Raw genomic sequence first — 13,676 nt, forward strand, 5'->3', positions numbered from 1 at the left:
CCATTTGCTCCCCAATTCATTCGCTTCCCTGCCCCCTGCTTTCTCGTTGGGTTTGGCCAATGGGAGCCGCAGCCAGATGAGAGGAAAGTTTTTTGGGGGGAAGGGGATCTACTGCCCTGCCCCCATCCTGTAAGGTCTCCATGGTCAGCTCCACGGGAGGCCACAGCGCCTGCTGGGCAGCCCCCTCTGGGTTCCAGCACCTGCTTCGTGCCTGTGATCTTCCCAGGGTGGTAAGTACTGCGAGTTCGGGGGGGCTGTACTGCCTCTTATTGGTATCCCTGTGCTCTGTCGCTACATGTTCTCCCCAAGTTCCCCCGTTTAATGAGACATCTGCCTCCTGCCGGGACTCTGGATCGTGCACATGAAAAATGCACATGACACCTTATTCACATTTTGTCTTTTACAATTGCTGAAAAGGCACCACCTTTGGCAACGTGCTGGGGGATGTGAGTGAGGGCAGCTCCCCTGCTTGCCACTGTTTCTCTGCATCCCCAGTTCCAGACCCACGGAAGGCCCTCCCTGACCATCCCTCCTCCTGGATCCAACTCTTGTCTGTCATCCTGACCCAGGGTGGCAAATCCATGGAACCACTAAATGCCGCTCCAATTGCCAGGCCCTGCTGCACAGTCTGGGGATGGCACAGCCGTGAGCAGACCTGTCCTGACTGTGGGTGCACAGCTGGGTGGGTATGGACTTGGCCTGCTGTGGGTGGGAACCCCCAGGCCTGTCCCAGCAGGACCCCCCTGCTCCTGCTGGCCTGTGGATGTCAATACACTGTCCACCTGACTGGGTGGGGATTGTTAGGTCACACCCAGGCACAGTCGCCCTTCGAACGGACGCATCCCCCCACCGGCCACTCTGCCCTGTCCCCTTGGCCATCATACCCTGATGCAGGACCTTTCTGGGCCCAGGTTCAGAATGCAACACCATGGGTGGGCTGCTCCTCTCTGCACTGCACACAGTGAGGCCAGACCATGCTCCTCACCACCCACCTGTCTAGACCACGCTCCCCGCCCCTCCCCTGTCTGGGCCGGCTCTGTAGCTTCTACGATCCCCATCTTGGGCTCTGACTCTTTCTCTTCCTGTTCTAGAATGTGCTTTGAACGTAAGTTCTCTGTTTCCCTTGTCAAAGCTTAGGGTCAAGAGCAAAGCCTTATGAGGACACCTTCCTGGACATTTTCTCCGGGGACACCTGCCTTTGCCTGGTTGGTGCCCCGCCTTCGCCGTCTCCTGTCTGCACTGCCTGTGGGCACAGGGTGCTTCCTGCGGGCCCACTGCACACAGCAGGTTTTCCCTCAGGTGGGGTCTGTCCCTGTGGATCTGCTTCCTGTAGACCTGCTGTGTTCTTCCTGGGTGCTTTCCCCTCGGAGGGGGAGAGGTGGAAGAAGGCTCCCTCCCCGGCACACTTGTCAGTGGCCATTGTCAGCTTGCCACCTGTCTGCCATCCGTGAGGCTTGGCTTCTCCCTGCATTCTCTCCCTTCCTGGGAACCCAGGCAGCCGGCAGCCTTGGTTTGTCAGACCCTGGCTCCCTGGCCTCTGGGAGCGGGCCAGGCACACGCGGTGCCCTCACCGGGTCCACAGGGACTCCTTTAAATTGCTCTGTTCCTAGTACACAGCGTATGTCATCAAGTCTAAGACGTTTACCTTTCAGATTTCACATCTCTGGAGTCATGTAAGTCTATAATCAATGGTGTAACATAGTCTGTGGTTCAGCTTCTTAGCGGTGCATAAAATAACGTGTCTTACTTGGTTTTAGCATTGGTGCGTCTTAAATTCCCAAATCTCACATGCTCACTCCAACACACATTCTTCAGATACCCTCCAGCCAAGAATCCTTTTCTGGGTTCACACACGAGGCATTCGACTTCGACTTTCTTTGGTACTTTCATATTCCTTTTCCATGCTCTTAATGGCTTGTCATCTATTAGTTGTACATTTTTTGAGTCTGACACTTTTCACGACTGCTTTAACTGAATCGAGTTCATAGATCTTGTATCATGTCAAATTATTTTTGTTATTCTGTTCACTTTGGTTTTTGAACCTACTCATGTTACTTTTTAGAAGGCCTGGCTGCTGCTGCTCAGATAGCTCTGGTTCCACAATGTTTGAAAGAGATTGCTTAACACGGTGCTTTGTGAAAACAAGGGAATTTATTGAAAAGAATTTAGAACACCCTTTTGCTAAACTCTCTATAAATTTACTAACTTAAGACACACACACACACACACACACCCAGGCACAGACTTGTATATGCATATGCACACAAAACACACACTTGGAAAGAGAGAGACAGACAGAGACAGAGACAGAGCCCAGATGGACAGCCCTGAATCACAGGTCAGTGAAAGAGGCGTATGTGTCCTCACTAGGACTTGGAGTTTGCCACCGAGGCACAAGGGCTCGGGAACAGGTCTGAGTCCTAACCCTGCTCCCTGATGTCTGAATCTGTCCCAGTCTGGGTCATCCTGCCTCATCTCTCCTGATTCCACTTACCTGTAATCCCGAAGACCTTCAGGCACCCTCCCACCCGCCCAAATCAATCCCAATCCCAGTCGATATCTGACTTGGAGGCGGGAAGGCCAACGCTTGGCCCAGCCACGCTCAGGCCAGATGCCGCCTGTTCACCAACCAGGGTGGGCTTTTCAACGTCCATCCTACTTGCCTATGGGTCTCGTTTCCCACAGGCGATGGGTCCCCTTCCCTCCAGAAAGAAGGCAGCTGGCAGCCCCCAGAGGAGCAGTGAGATCCTTGACTTCCAACTCCAAGGACGGCGCCTTCTCAACTAATTTTAAAATGACCTGAAAGTTGCTGGGTGTGGTAGCTCACACCTGTAATCCCAGCAGTTTGGGAGGCTGGGTGGATCACCTGAGGTCAGGATTTCGAGACCAGCTTGGCCAACATGGTGAAACCCCGTCTCTACTAAAATTACAAAAATTAGCTGGGTGTGGTGGTGGGCACCCGTAATCCCAGCTGCTTGGGAGGCTGAGGCCAGAAAATCACTTGAACCCAGGAGGTGGAGGCTGCAGTGAGCCGAGACCGTGCCACTGCACTCCAGTCTGGGCGACAGAGTGAGACTCCATCTCAAATAAAATAAATAATCTGAAAGTCACTGGCATGGTGGCTGTTATGAGGACAGGGTGAATCACAGGCACTTAGCAGTTGCCAGGGGCGCTATGCTCCTCCAGGGCAGGGAGGCCCCACCCAGAGGGGTGCCTCTTTGGGGCTCATTCCTGTACCTACCAACAGCCTGATCCCTTGCTCCTGTTCAGCTGCCCCTGAGGGCAGGGCCTGGCAAGAAGGTAAAGGGTGAGGTAGGGGTGGGGCCCATCCTGCACCTGGAGCTACCGGCTAGAGCCACAGGGCTTACAGGAAGGGGATCTGCCCCAGGGCATTTGAATACCCAGCACAGTTACCCGCAAGGTCCTCTGCTATCAGCAACAGATACAAACCAGGTAGATCATTTACTGAGTTTTGATAAAAACAACTGTAACAAATGAAAAAAAATAAATAAAAGCAAAGCAATTGCTGGAATTGATTTTTTCTTGTGTTTTTTAAAAAAAAGTTCTTTGTGAAGGAAAAAATAAAAGTAACTTCCCCACCAAACACACTCACAAATTCTAGAAAAACACATTCTAAACTGTTGAAAATAGGTATCTTGGGGTTGTGGGATTACAGGTGATTTCTTTCTTTCTTTCTTTCTTTTTTTTTTTGTTTTGAGACAGGGTCTTACTCTGTTGCCCAGGCTGGAGTGCAGTAGTGCGATCTTGGCTCACTGCAACCTCCTGCCTCACCCTCCCAAGTAGCTGAAATTACAGGTGCACACCACCAGGCCCAGCTAATTTTTGTATTTTTAGTAGAGACTGGGTTTTACCATGTTGGCCAGACTGGTCTGGAACTCCTGACTTCAAGTGATGTGCCCACCTCAGCCTCCCAAAGTGCTGGGATTACTGGCGTGAGCCACCACACCCAGACAAATTTCTTATTTAAGAAAAATCCATATTTCTAATTTTGCCATAATATAAATGTACTATTTGTATAAAAATACTTTTATTTTATTTTATTTTATTTCGAGACTGAGTTGCCCAGGCTGGAGTGTAGTGGCGTGATCTCAGCTCACTGCAACCTCTGCCTCCCAAGTTCAAGTGATTCTCCTGTCTCAGCCTCCCAAGTAGCTGGAATTACAGGCACCTGCCACCACGCCTGGCTAATTTTTGTATTCTTTTTTTTTTTTTTAGTACAGATGGGGTTTCATCATGTTGGCCAGGCTGGTCTCAAACTCCTGACCTCAGGTGATCCACCCGCCTTGGCCTCCCAAAGTGCTGGGATTACAGGTGTGAGGCACCGTGCCTGGCCCAAAAATACTTTTAAAAATAAAAGATTTTAAAAACGGAAAGAAAAAACAGATCTTAGGAACGGTCCTCTGTGTACCTTTTGCAGAAGGGCCCTTGGCAGCTGCTGGTTGCAGGATGTGAGGTTGTGGGCGTGAGGGCCACACACCCTGCGTAGGAGCCCAGGGCTTTTCCTGGATCGCGGTCACTCCCTCCGCCTCGCTGGTCTCCGCCGCAGGTGGCCTTTGTGGTTGGCTGACATTCTAGTTGGTTAACATGTGCGTTTGTTTGGGTGTTGTCCTCAGGCATCCGAAGGCGTCCCCATGAGGTTCTTCACCAAGCTGGACCAGCTCATCGAGTTTTACAAGAAGGAAAACATGGGGCTGGTGACCCATCTGCAATACCCTGTGCCGCTGGAGGAAGAGGACACAGGCGACGACCCTGAGGAGGACACAGGTAGGGAGGGAGGGACAGGACGGCAGGAAGTACTTTTGGGAACTTGCCCTGCACCCATCTTGAGTGCTTGTCGATTAGGTGAGTCCTATTATCAGAGGGAGATTGTTGGCATGGGGGTTAAGGACAAGTTAGGAACACAGGCTCTGGGGTCAGGCAGACGTGGGTTAAAATTCCTCCTCCCCAGCTTATTAGCTATGTGACCTTGGGGAAATTATCTGGCCTCTCTGAATCACAGACTTCTCTTTAAAGAGACAGTAAAAATAAGGCTGGGCTTGCTGGCTCACGCCTGTAACCCCAGAAGTTTGGGAGGCCGAGGTGGGAGGATTGCTTGAGGCCAGGAGTTTGAGACCCTTCTGGGCAACATAGGCAATCCTGTGTCTACAAAAAGCTTTTTAAAAAATTTATTCAGGCATGGTGGCTCAGGCCTGTAGTCCTAGCTACTTAGGAGGCCAAGGCAGGAGGATCCCTCGAGCCCAGGAGTTCAAGGTTGCAGTCAGCCGTGATTGTACCACTGCACTCTAGCCTGGGTGACAGAAGAGACTTTGTCTAAGAAAAAAAGAGAGAAAGAGAGAGACAGTAAAGACTGCACGTCCTCTGCTTCACTTGACTAGCCTTTACAAAGACAGAGAGAGAATAACAATAGTACCTGCCTCTCACGGTATCCCAAGGATCAAATGAGTCGAGAAATGTAGCACCCAGAGCCTGGTACATATTAATAGTAAGCACTCCATAAATGCAGCTACAGTCATTAGCATCATTACAATCTGCTGAATTTCACTGTGAGGAGAGTGAAGGAGGAGACCCTTGCACCTAACTGGGAGGATGAGGAAGGTGTTTCTTTATGTCATCATTAAAAGGGGGTGGGGGAAATACAACCCCTAAAAATATGTTGAAAAAAATGTACAGTCCCAGCTGGGTGCGGTGGCTCACGCCTGTAATCCCAACACTTTGGGAAACAGAGGTGGGCGGATCACGAGGTCAGGAGATCAAGACCATCCTGGCCAACATGGTGAAACCTTGTCTCTACTAAAAATACAAAAATTAAGGCCAGGCGTGGTGGCTCACGCTTGTAATCCCAGCACTTTGGGAGGCCGAGGCGGGCGGATCACGAGGTCAGGAGATCGAGACCATGGTGAAACCCTGTCTCTAATAAAAATACAAAAAATTAGCCGGGTGTGGTGGCGGGCGCCTGTAGTCCCAGCTACTCGGAGAGGCTGAGGCAGGAGAATGGCGTGAACCTGGGAGGTGGAGCTTGCAGTGAGCCGAGATTGCGCCACTGCACTCCAGCCTGGGCGACAGAGCGAGACTCCGTCTCAAAAAAAAAAAAAAAAAAAAAAATACAAAAAATTAGCCGAGCTTGGTGGCGGGCGCCTGTAGTCCCAGCTACTTGGAGAGGCTGAGGCAGGAGAATGGCGTGAACCCGGGAGGCGGAGCTTGCAGTGAGCCGAGATCACGCCACTGCACCCCAGCCTGGGCGACAGAGCGAGACTCCGTCTCAAAAAAAAAAAAATTAGCCAGGTGTGGTGGTACACGCCTGTAGTTCCAGCTACTTGGGAGGCTGAGGTAGGAGAATCCCTTGAACACGGGAGGTGGAGGTTGTAGTGAGCCAAGATCGCACAACTGAACTCCACCCTGGCAACAGAGGGAGACTCCGTCTCAAAAAAAAAAAAAAAATTATACAGTCCCTAAAAAGTATGTGAGACTTAGGGTGCCCTTTACAGCATAGGGACAAAGACCAATAGAGCAAGAGTCAGATGGACAAAGTTTTACAGAGAAGGAGCTTACCTGGGGATGCCCTACTTTTCCCCTCAAAGATTTACTGAGAATATACCTAAGGGAATAGAAATCATTTTGTTACAAAGACACATCTGCGTATGTTCATTGCAGCACTATTTGCAATAGCAAAGACGTGGAATCAGCCTAAATGCCCATCAGTGGTAGACTGGATAAAGAAAATGTTGTACATATACACCATGGGATAGTATGCAGCCAGTAAAAAGAAAGATCATGTCCTTTACAGGAACATGGGTGGAGCTGGAGGTCATTATCCTCAGCAAACTAACACAAGAACAGAAAACCAAACACCACATGTTCTCACTTAAGTGGGAGATAAATGATGAACACACATGGACACAAAGAGGAGAACAGCACACACTGGAGCCTACCTGAGGGGGTGGGAGGAGGGACAGGATCAGAAATAACTATTGGGTACTAGGCTTAATACCAGGAAGATGAAATAATCTGTACAACAAACCCCATGACCTAAGTTTACCTATGTAACAAACCTGCACAGGTACCCCTGAACTTAAAATACAAATTAAAAAAATAAAAGGCTTATTTCGTAAAAGAAAACAATGAGATACCTAACCGGGCCCCTCAGTTGGCCAGGACTCTTCCTGAATTCCAGCAGGTGGAGACCGCCAGGTCCCCCAGCCTCTCCCCGAAGAGAGGAGAGATTTGTCCGGAGACCCTGAGACCCTTGCCTGGCTCCTGCCTGTTCTGGGGGCTTGCTGCAGGCATCCGTTTTCTCCCTCACCTGTGGGCTGGCTTGTGGGCCACCAGGACCCCCGGCTCCCTCCCAACCTCATGGAAACACACTTTTCATGGTTGTGCAGCTCTTCGTTTCCAAAAGGGCCGCAGCTCCATGGAGGCTGAAAGGGCCCCAGGCAGGCCCTGTCCCTTCTGGCCTCCCTGGTCTGAGTGAGTGCTGCCCTCTGGAATCAGGAAGGTCAGGCTGTAGAAGAGCTAGGGCTGACCTGTCCCACTGTGAGCCCAAGATCACTCACCAGCACCGCGTCCTGGCCGCCCCCGAACAGCTGCCCCCAGGCGCCCAGGGCCGTGCTGAGAAGCTGTTCTGCAGAAACGCCCTCCACACTAAACACCCTCACTCCCCTCGGGCTGCCCACCCCAGCTAGTTGGGCCCCTCTGGGCATGGCTGTCTGGAGGAATATCCCGACAAGTTTCTGTGAAGGCTGAAAAAAGAACCTCAGTCTCGTGACTGCTGGCTTCACTTCCCCAAACGAGGTTGCCCAGTCGTTGGCTTGAACCAGAGCAATGCGACACGAGGCCCCCGCAGTCCAAGAGGTCTGCTTGGGCCCAGGGCCTCTTGAGGCACTGCCAGACCGTGGAGCTCAAAGCAGACTCCTAGTTGTCTTCAGAACCCCAGACAGAGGAAGTGAAGGGCCTGTTCGCTAAAGAGGAGGTCCCCCGGGGCCCACTGTGGTTGGGCTGGGGCAGCCACTCTGTGTGGGAAGAGGTTCAGACAGAGCTCTGGACCCTCCATTCGTGGCACGTACAGGATGAACCTTCTCCTAAAGGCGATGGGTGGGCTCCCACCTCCCAAGCCAAGTTCAAGTCATTTGTTGAATGTCTCTGAGTGAAGGGAAACCCCTTGCTTTCTTTTATGTGTTTCTGAGAGTCTGAGGGAGGAAAGAAGGAAGGGCAGAGGCTGGAGAGAGGGGGCCAGGGAGAGAGAGAGGGGGGCAGTGTGGCTAGGCCTGCCTGCCTCCTTACCCCTGGTCCCTTCCCATGGTTTTGGCTTATTCTGGGAAATGGGCCTCTGCTCAGTCCAGGGCTCAGCCATCATGAGGCACCTGTCTCAGCCCCTGAAAGCCTGAGAGCCAGACCCATCCTGCTCACCTGCCTGCTGCTGCCGGCTTAGTCCATCCAAGGTCAGCAGCCCTGCAGGCCTTCCAGGCCCTCCATGGAGCAAGGCCTTCTGGCCCTGGCAGGTGTTTGCTGATGGCCACAGTGGGGCAGACACTGCACTAGCCAGGGCCCTGTGGCAGGAGGCTCTCCCTCCAGGAGGGAGTCCGTGAGGGACACAGGGACGCAGATGGAGATCAATAATGTGGGTGTCGTGGCCTGGACCCCATGCGGCTGCGGTGAAGGCCAGGTTGCGCTCACAGTGTCCTCGCCAATGGCCTTCCTGCTGTTCTCTCCGGTAGAAAGTGTCGTGTCTCCACCCGAGCTGCCCCCAAGAAACATCCCTCTGACTGCCAGCTCCTGTGAGGCCAAGGAGGTTCCTCCTTCAAATGAGAATCCCCGAACGACTGAGACCAGCCGGCCGAGCCTCTCTGAGACGTTGTTCCAGCGACTGCAAGGCATGGACACCAGTGGGTAAGTCCCCACTCAAGTCCAGCCGGGGCTTCATCTGCAGTGAGCCCAGCCAGGGCAGGGCTGGATGGCTTGGGTTTCGATCCTAGTTATGGGCCTGGTGACCAGAGGGAGGTGGGGAGGTCTCCGGAGAAGGGCGCTTGTCATCTTGCACCTCAGAGGCCTTTGCACCATCAGCTTCAAGAAGGCCAGGGGCATGGGCCTTAACAGGAGAAGTGCTCCATGCAGGTGGAGGAGCACTGTGTCTCCACGCATGGCCCGGCATAGTGTAGGCAGTCACTGGATATGTGCTACATTAATTAATAAGTTGGTACCTGGTAATCTCCATGCCTTAGTAAATATAACTTTTTTTTGTTTCTTTGAGAGAAACGCTCCCCTGCCCCCCAAAGAAATCCTAATGACAGGGCTGAAGCCACATTTCCAACTTGAAGGATCCATCTGAGGCTGCCAGGGCTGCCCTCCTACTCTCTCACTTGGCAAAATATGAAGTAGATGCCGATGGGACACATACGCCACCAGGTTGCTGTGACACTTGGCGTGTTCCTATTTCCACCTGGACATACTCTTTGGTTCTTCCCTGGGCTCTCCAGGCTGAGTTCTGTGCATGCTCCTTGAATTATTTGTGCTATTTATCAAATAGCCAAATATCCAGTGTTGCTACTATGTTGATTGTCTCTATATATGTGTCTAAATAACAGATGCTTTAAAAGTATTCCACATAGGCCGGGCGCGGTGGCTCATTCCTGCAATCCCAGCACTTTGGGAGGCCGGGGCGGGTGGATCACCTGAGTCCAGGAGCTCAAGACCAGACAGACCAACATGGCAAAACCCCTTCTCCACTAAAAATACAAAAATTAGCTGGGCATGGTGGCGGACGCCTATAACCCCAGCTATTCAAGAGGCTGAGGGAGAAGAATAGCTTGAACCTGGGAAGCAGAGGTTGCAGTGAACCAAAATTGCGCCACTGCACTCCAGCCTGGGCAACAAGAGAAAAACTGTGTCTAAAAAAAAAAAAAAAAAAAAAAAAAAAAAAAATCCACATCAAGCCCATTGTTTAGTTCCCCAGGGTTTCTATTTCTTCTCGGGTTTGGATGCTGAATGCAGTAAACTGGATGGGGAAGAGTCGGGGACGCCCCATGGTTCCACCTGCTGACCTCTCCTACTAAGGCTCCTACACCTCCTGCCAACTCCATCTCCTAATCAGCCTCTCCACCCTGGTTATGGGGTTCTGCCTCAGTGTGGCCAGCAGAGGCGTGAAGCTGAGCTTCCAGGCAGCCTTCCAGGAGGGGTTAGGGTCGGGGCATGGGCTGAGGGCTCATGGGCAGAGAGGCCTGCTTTTTCTATCTTTGCTTCTCACGGCAGTGGAACCTTCCTAAATCTTAAGTTTGGAGATGGGAATGAGTGAAGGGGGCGTGTGCAGAGACCAAGGAAAGCAGCAACCCAGAGCCCCTCCATTCTCAGGGTCAAGGAAAACTGGGACTCCACACTGTTTTAAAATCAGTCTATTTCGCTTGTCAAGTTGCTCTGCACATAGAGGATTGCCTTTTGATTATTTTTCTTTAAATAACAACTTGCACAGTCTTTCCTGCAAGTTAATTAGATCTCATCAGTTAGGTCTTAGTTAATAGGTTAATTATCACGTTTCTAAGTAAAATTAGCCTTCTCAAATAAACATACTTTACATCTTTATGTCAACACTTTTCTACACAAACTTTTCTTTTTTGAGACGGAGTTTCACTCTTGTTGCCCAGGCTGGAGTTGCAATGGCACAGTCTCAGCTCACCGCAACCTCCCCCTCCAGGGTTCAAGTGATTTTCCTGCTTCAGCCTCCCGAGTAGCTGGGATTACAGCCATGCGCCACCACAACCGGCTAATTATGTATTTTTAGTACAGATGGGGTTTCTCCATGTTGGTCAGGCTAGTCTCAAACTCCCAACCTGAGGTGATCTGCCCGCCTCGACCTCCCAAAGTGCTAGGATTATAGGCATGAGCCACTGTGCCCAGCCTACCACAAACATTTTAACAAGTAGAACTGCCTGTAATACAGACTCATGGTATCAAAGTCACAAGGCAATAGTCATTAGATCTGTTAAGATACATATTTTAATACAGGGGTCCCCAACCCCTGGCCTGTTAGGAACTGGGTGGCAACAGGAGGTGAGCGGAGGGCAAGCGAACATTACCACCTGAGCTCCGCCTCCTGTCAGATCAGCGGTGGCATTAGATTCTCATAGGAGCATGAACCCGGTTGTGAACTGTGAATGTGAGGGATCTAGGTTGCATGCCCCTTAGGAGAATCTAACTAATGCCTGATGATCTGAGATGGAGCAGTTTCCTCCCAAAACCATCCCCCCACCATCCGTCTGTGGAATAGTTGTCTTCCACAAAACCAGTCCCTTGTGCCAAAAAGGTTGGGGACCACTGTTTTAAGACTACAGATGTTTGTCCCTTTTAGTAAACAGACTCAGGCAGAAGCTGGATTTTTATGATGTCAAGACCCAGAATAAATATAGATGAACTTAAATGTAAATGTTCTCTTCTCAATCTAACAATTGAAATGGGTAAGCCAGTCCTGTTCAGTATTTTTTTTTTTTTTTTGAGACGGACTCTCGCTCTGTCACTCAAGCTGGAGCACAGTGGAGTGATCTCGGCTCACTGCAACCTCTACCTCCGGGGTTCAAGCAATCCTCCTGCCTCAGCCTCCTGAGTAGCTGGGACTACAAATGCATGCCACAACGCCCAGCTAATTTTTGTATTTTTAGTAGAGACAGGGTTTCACCATTTTGGCCAGGCTGGCCTTGAACTCCTGACCTCAGGTGATCTGCCCACCTCTGCCTCCCAAAATGCTGGGATTATAGGTGTGAGCCACCATGCCTAGCAATTCCTGTCCAATCTTAAGACCAACAGCTTTTCATTCTTTCACAGATTCCACAGGAAAAGCCTTGTGGCCTTTAGTTTCAATTTGATTACATATCAAGCCTGGAACAAAAATCTTTTCTTTTTTTTTTTTTTTTGAGATGGAGTCTCGCTCTGTCGCCCAGGCTGGAGTGCAGTGGCACGATCTCGGCTCACTGCAAGCTCTGCCTCCCGGGTTCACGCCATTCTCCCGCCTCAGCCTCTCCGAGTAGCTGGGACTACAGGCACCCGCCACCACGCCTGGCTAATTTTTTTGTATTTTTAGTAGAGACGGGGTTTCACCGTGGTCTCAATCTCCTGACCTCGTGATCTGCCCGCCTCGGCCTCCCAAAGTGCTGGGATTACAAGCGTGAGCCACCGCGCCCGGCCTGGAACAAAAATCTTTAAGGCATCCGGGCGGGGTGGCTGACACCTGTAATCCCAGCACTTTGGGAGGCCGAGGCGGTGGATCACCTGAGGTCAGCCTGGCCAACATGGTAAAACCCCACCTCTACTGAAAATACAAAAATCTGGGCCTGGTGGCACATGCCTGTGGTGCCAGCTACCCAGGAGGCTGAGGCAGGAGAATCGCTTGACCTCGGGAGGCGGAGGTTGCAGTGAGCCAGAGATCTCGCCATTGCACTCCAGCTGGGTGACAGGGTGAGACTCCATCTCAAAAAGAAAAAAAAAAAATTAAGGCTTGTAATAATTTTTTCCACACAGCTAAAGTAACATGGTTAAGCCTCAGTTTTCTGATTTGTAAAACAGGAATAATTAGTAATAATATCTGAGTCATAAAATTGATTTGTGGGTTAATGGAGAAAATGAGCATGAAGTGCTTAGCATAGTGTCTGGCATGCTGTGCTCAGGAAATACTTGCTATAATTACAATTTCCATCATTATGGGAACAAACACTTAAGCGTTACCCAGAACAAAAGGTGCTGGAAGATAGAATGCAGACAGCTGATTCGACTTTAGGGGGCGCCCCTCGTGGGACTGGCCTGGGCTCTCTGCCTGTGCCTCTGCCACCAGGGTTGATCTGCACAGTGAACAAATCCTGCCTTCAGCCCCATTCACTCTGTACACTGAAGGGGTTGGAGCAGATTCGACACGGCAAAGTCGGCCACTTGCACTACCTCATTCCATATCCCCAGCCTCATCGCTAATCACTCAGATTCCCCCACAGAGCCTGGGATGAATCCAGACTCTCTGAACACAGTGCCCTGGGTAGCCTTTGGCTGTGAAATTGCAAAGTGCATGGGAGCTAAAGCCATTTGTTATCTCTAGATCCCATCATCCTTCCAGCCCTCAGATCCTACCTTTATAAGTAGATAAGATAGGAAAACAATTCCACTTACACTTTCCAAAGCTTTTGGCCTCCTCTTTTTTTTTTTTTGTGAGACAGTGTCTCACTCTGTCACTCAGGCTGGAGTGCAATGGCACAATCTTTTTTCACTGCAACCTCTGCCTTACGGGTTCAAATGATTCTCCTGTCTCAGCCTCCCAAGTAGCTGAGATTACAGGCACCCACCACCACACCCAGATAATTTTTGTATTTTTAGTAGAGGCGGGGATTCCCCCCAGGCTGTTCTTGAACTCCTAACTTCAGGTGATCCACCCACCTTGGCCTCCCAAAGTGCTAGAATTACAGTTGTGAGCCACCGTGCCCAGCCTTAGTCTCCTTTTTAAAGTATAACCATTTCCCAGACCCCCAGCCAGAGCCACTTCCTCCCAGCAGCACCCAAAGGAGCTCATTGAGAGGCACCTTTTCCTGCTGGGCCACTTCTTCTTGCTCTGACCTGCTAATCTACCCCATCAGTGAGACCACGGGAACCTTCGTCCAGGTTTGCAAACGTTCCCCTGAAGGACTGTGTCCCCT

General features: G+C 50.9%; 1 protein-coding gene across 2 annotated transcripts in view; it reads left to right on the forward strand.

Moving 5' to 3' along the window:
- The window catches only part of INPP5D (inositol polyphosphate-5-phosphatase D), a 156,104-nt gene that overhangs the window by 60,167 nt on the left and 82,261 nt on the right, over window positions 1-13,676 (forward strand). For both annotated transcript variants that reach the window (XM_055291011.2, XM_055291012.2), the window contains exons 3-4: window positions 4,635-4,785; window positions 8,733-8,904. In XM_055291011.2, coding sequence (XP_055146986.1) covers window positions 4,635-4,785; window positions 8,733-8,904 — 323 coding nt within the window. The remainder of the gene's footprint in view (window positions 1-4,634; window positions 4,786-8,732; window positions 8,905-13,676) is intronic.

This window comes from Symphalangus syndactylus, chromosome 8 (genome assembly GCF_028878055.3).
Source record: "Symphalangus syndactylus isolate Jambi chromosome 8, NHGRI_mSymSyn1-v2.1_pri, whole genome shotgun sequence".
NCBI classification, from domain to species: domain Eukaryota; kingdom Metazoa; phylum Chordata; class Mammalia; order Primates; family Hylobatidae; genus Symphalangus; species Symphalangus syndactylus.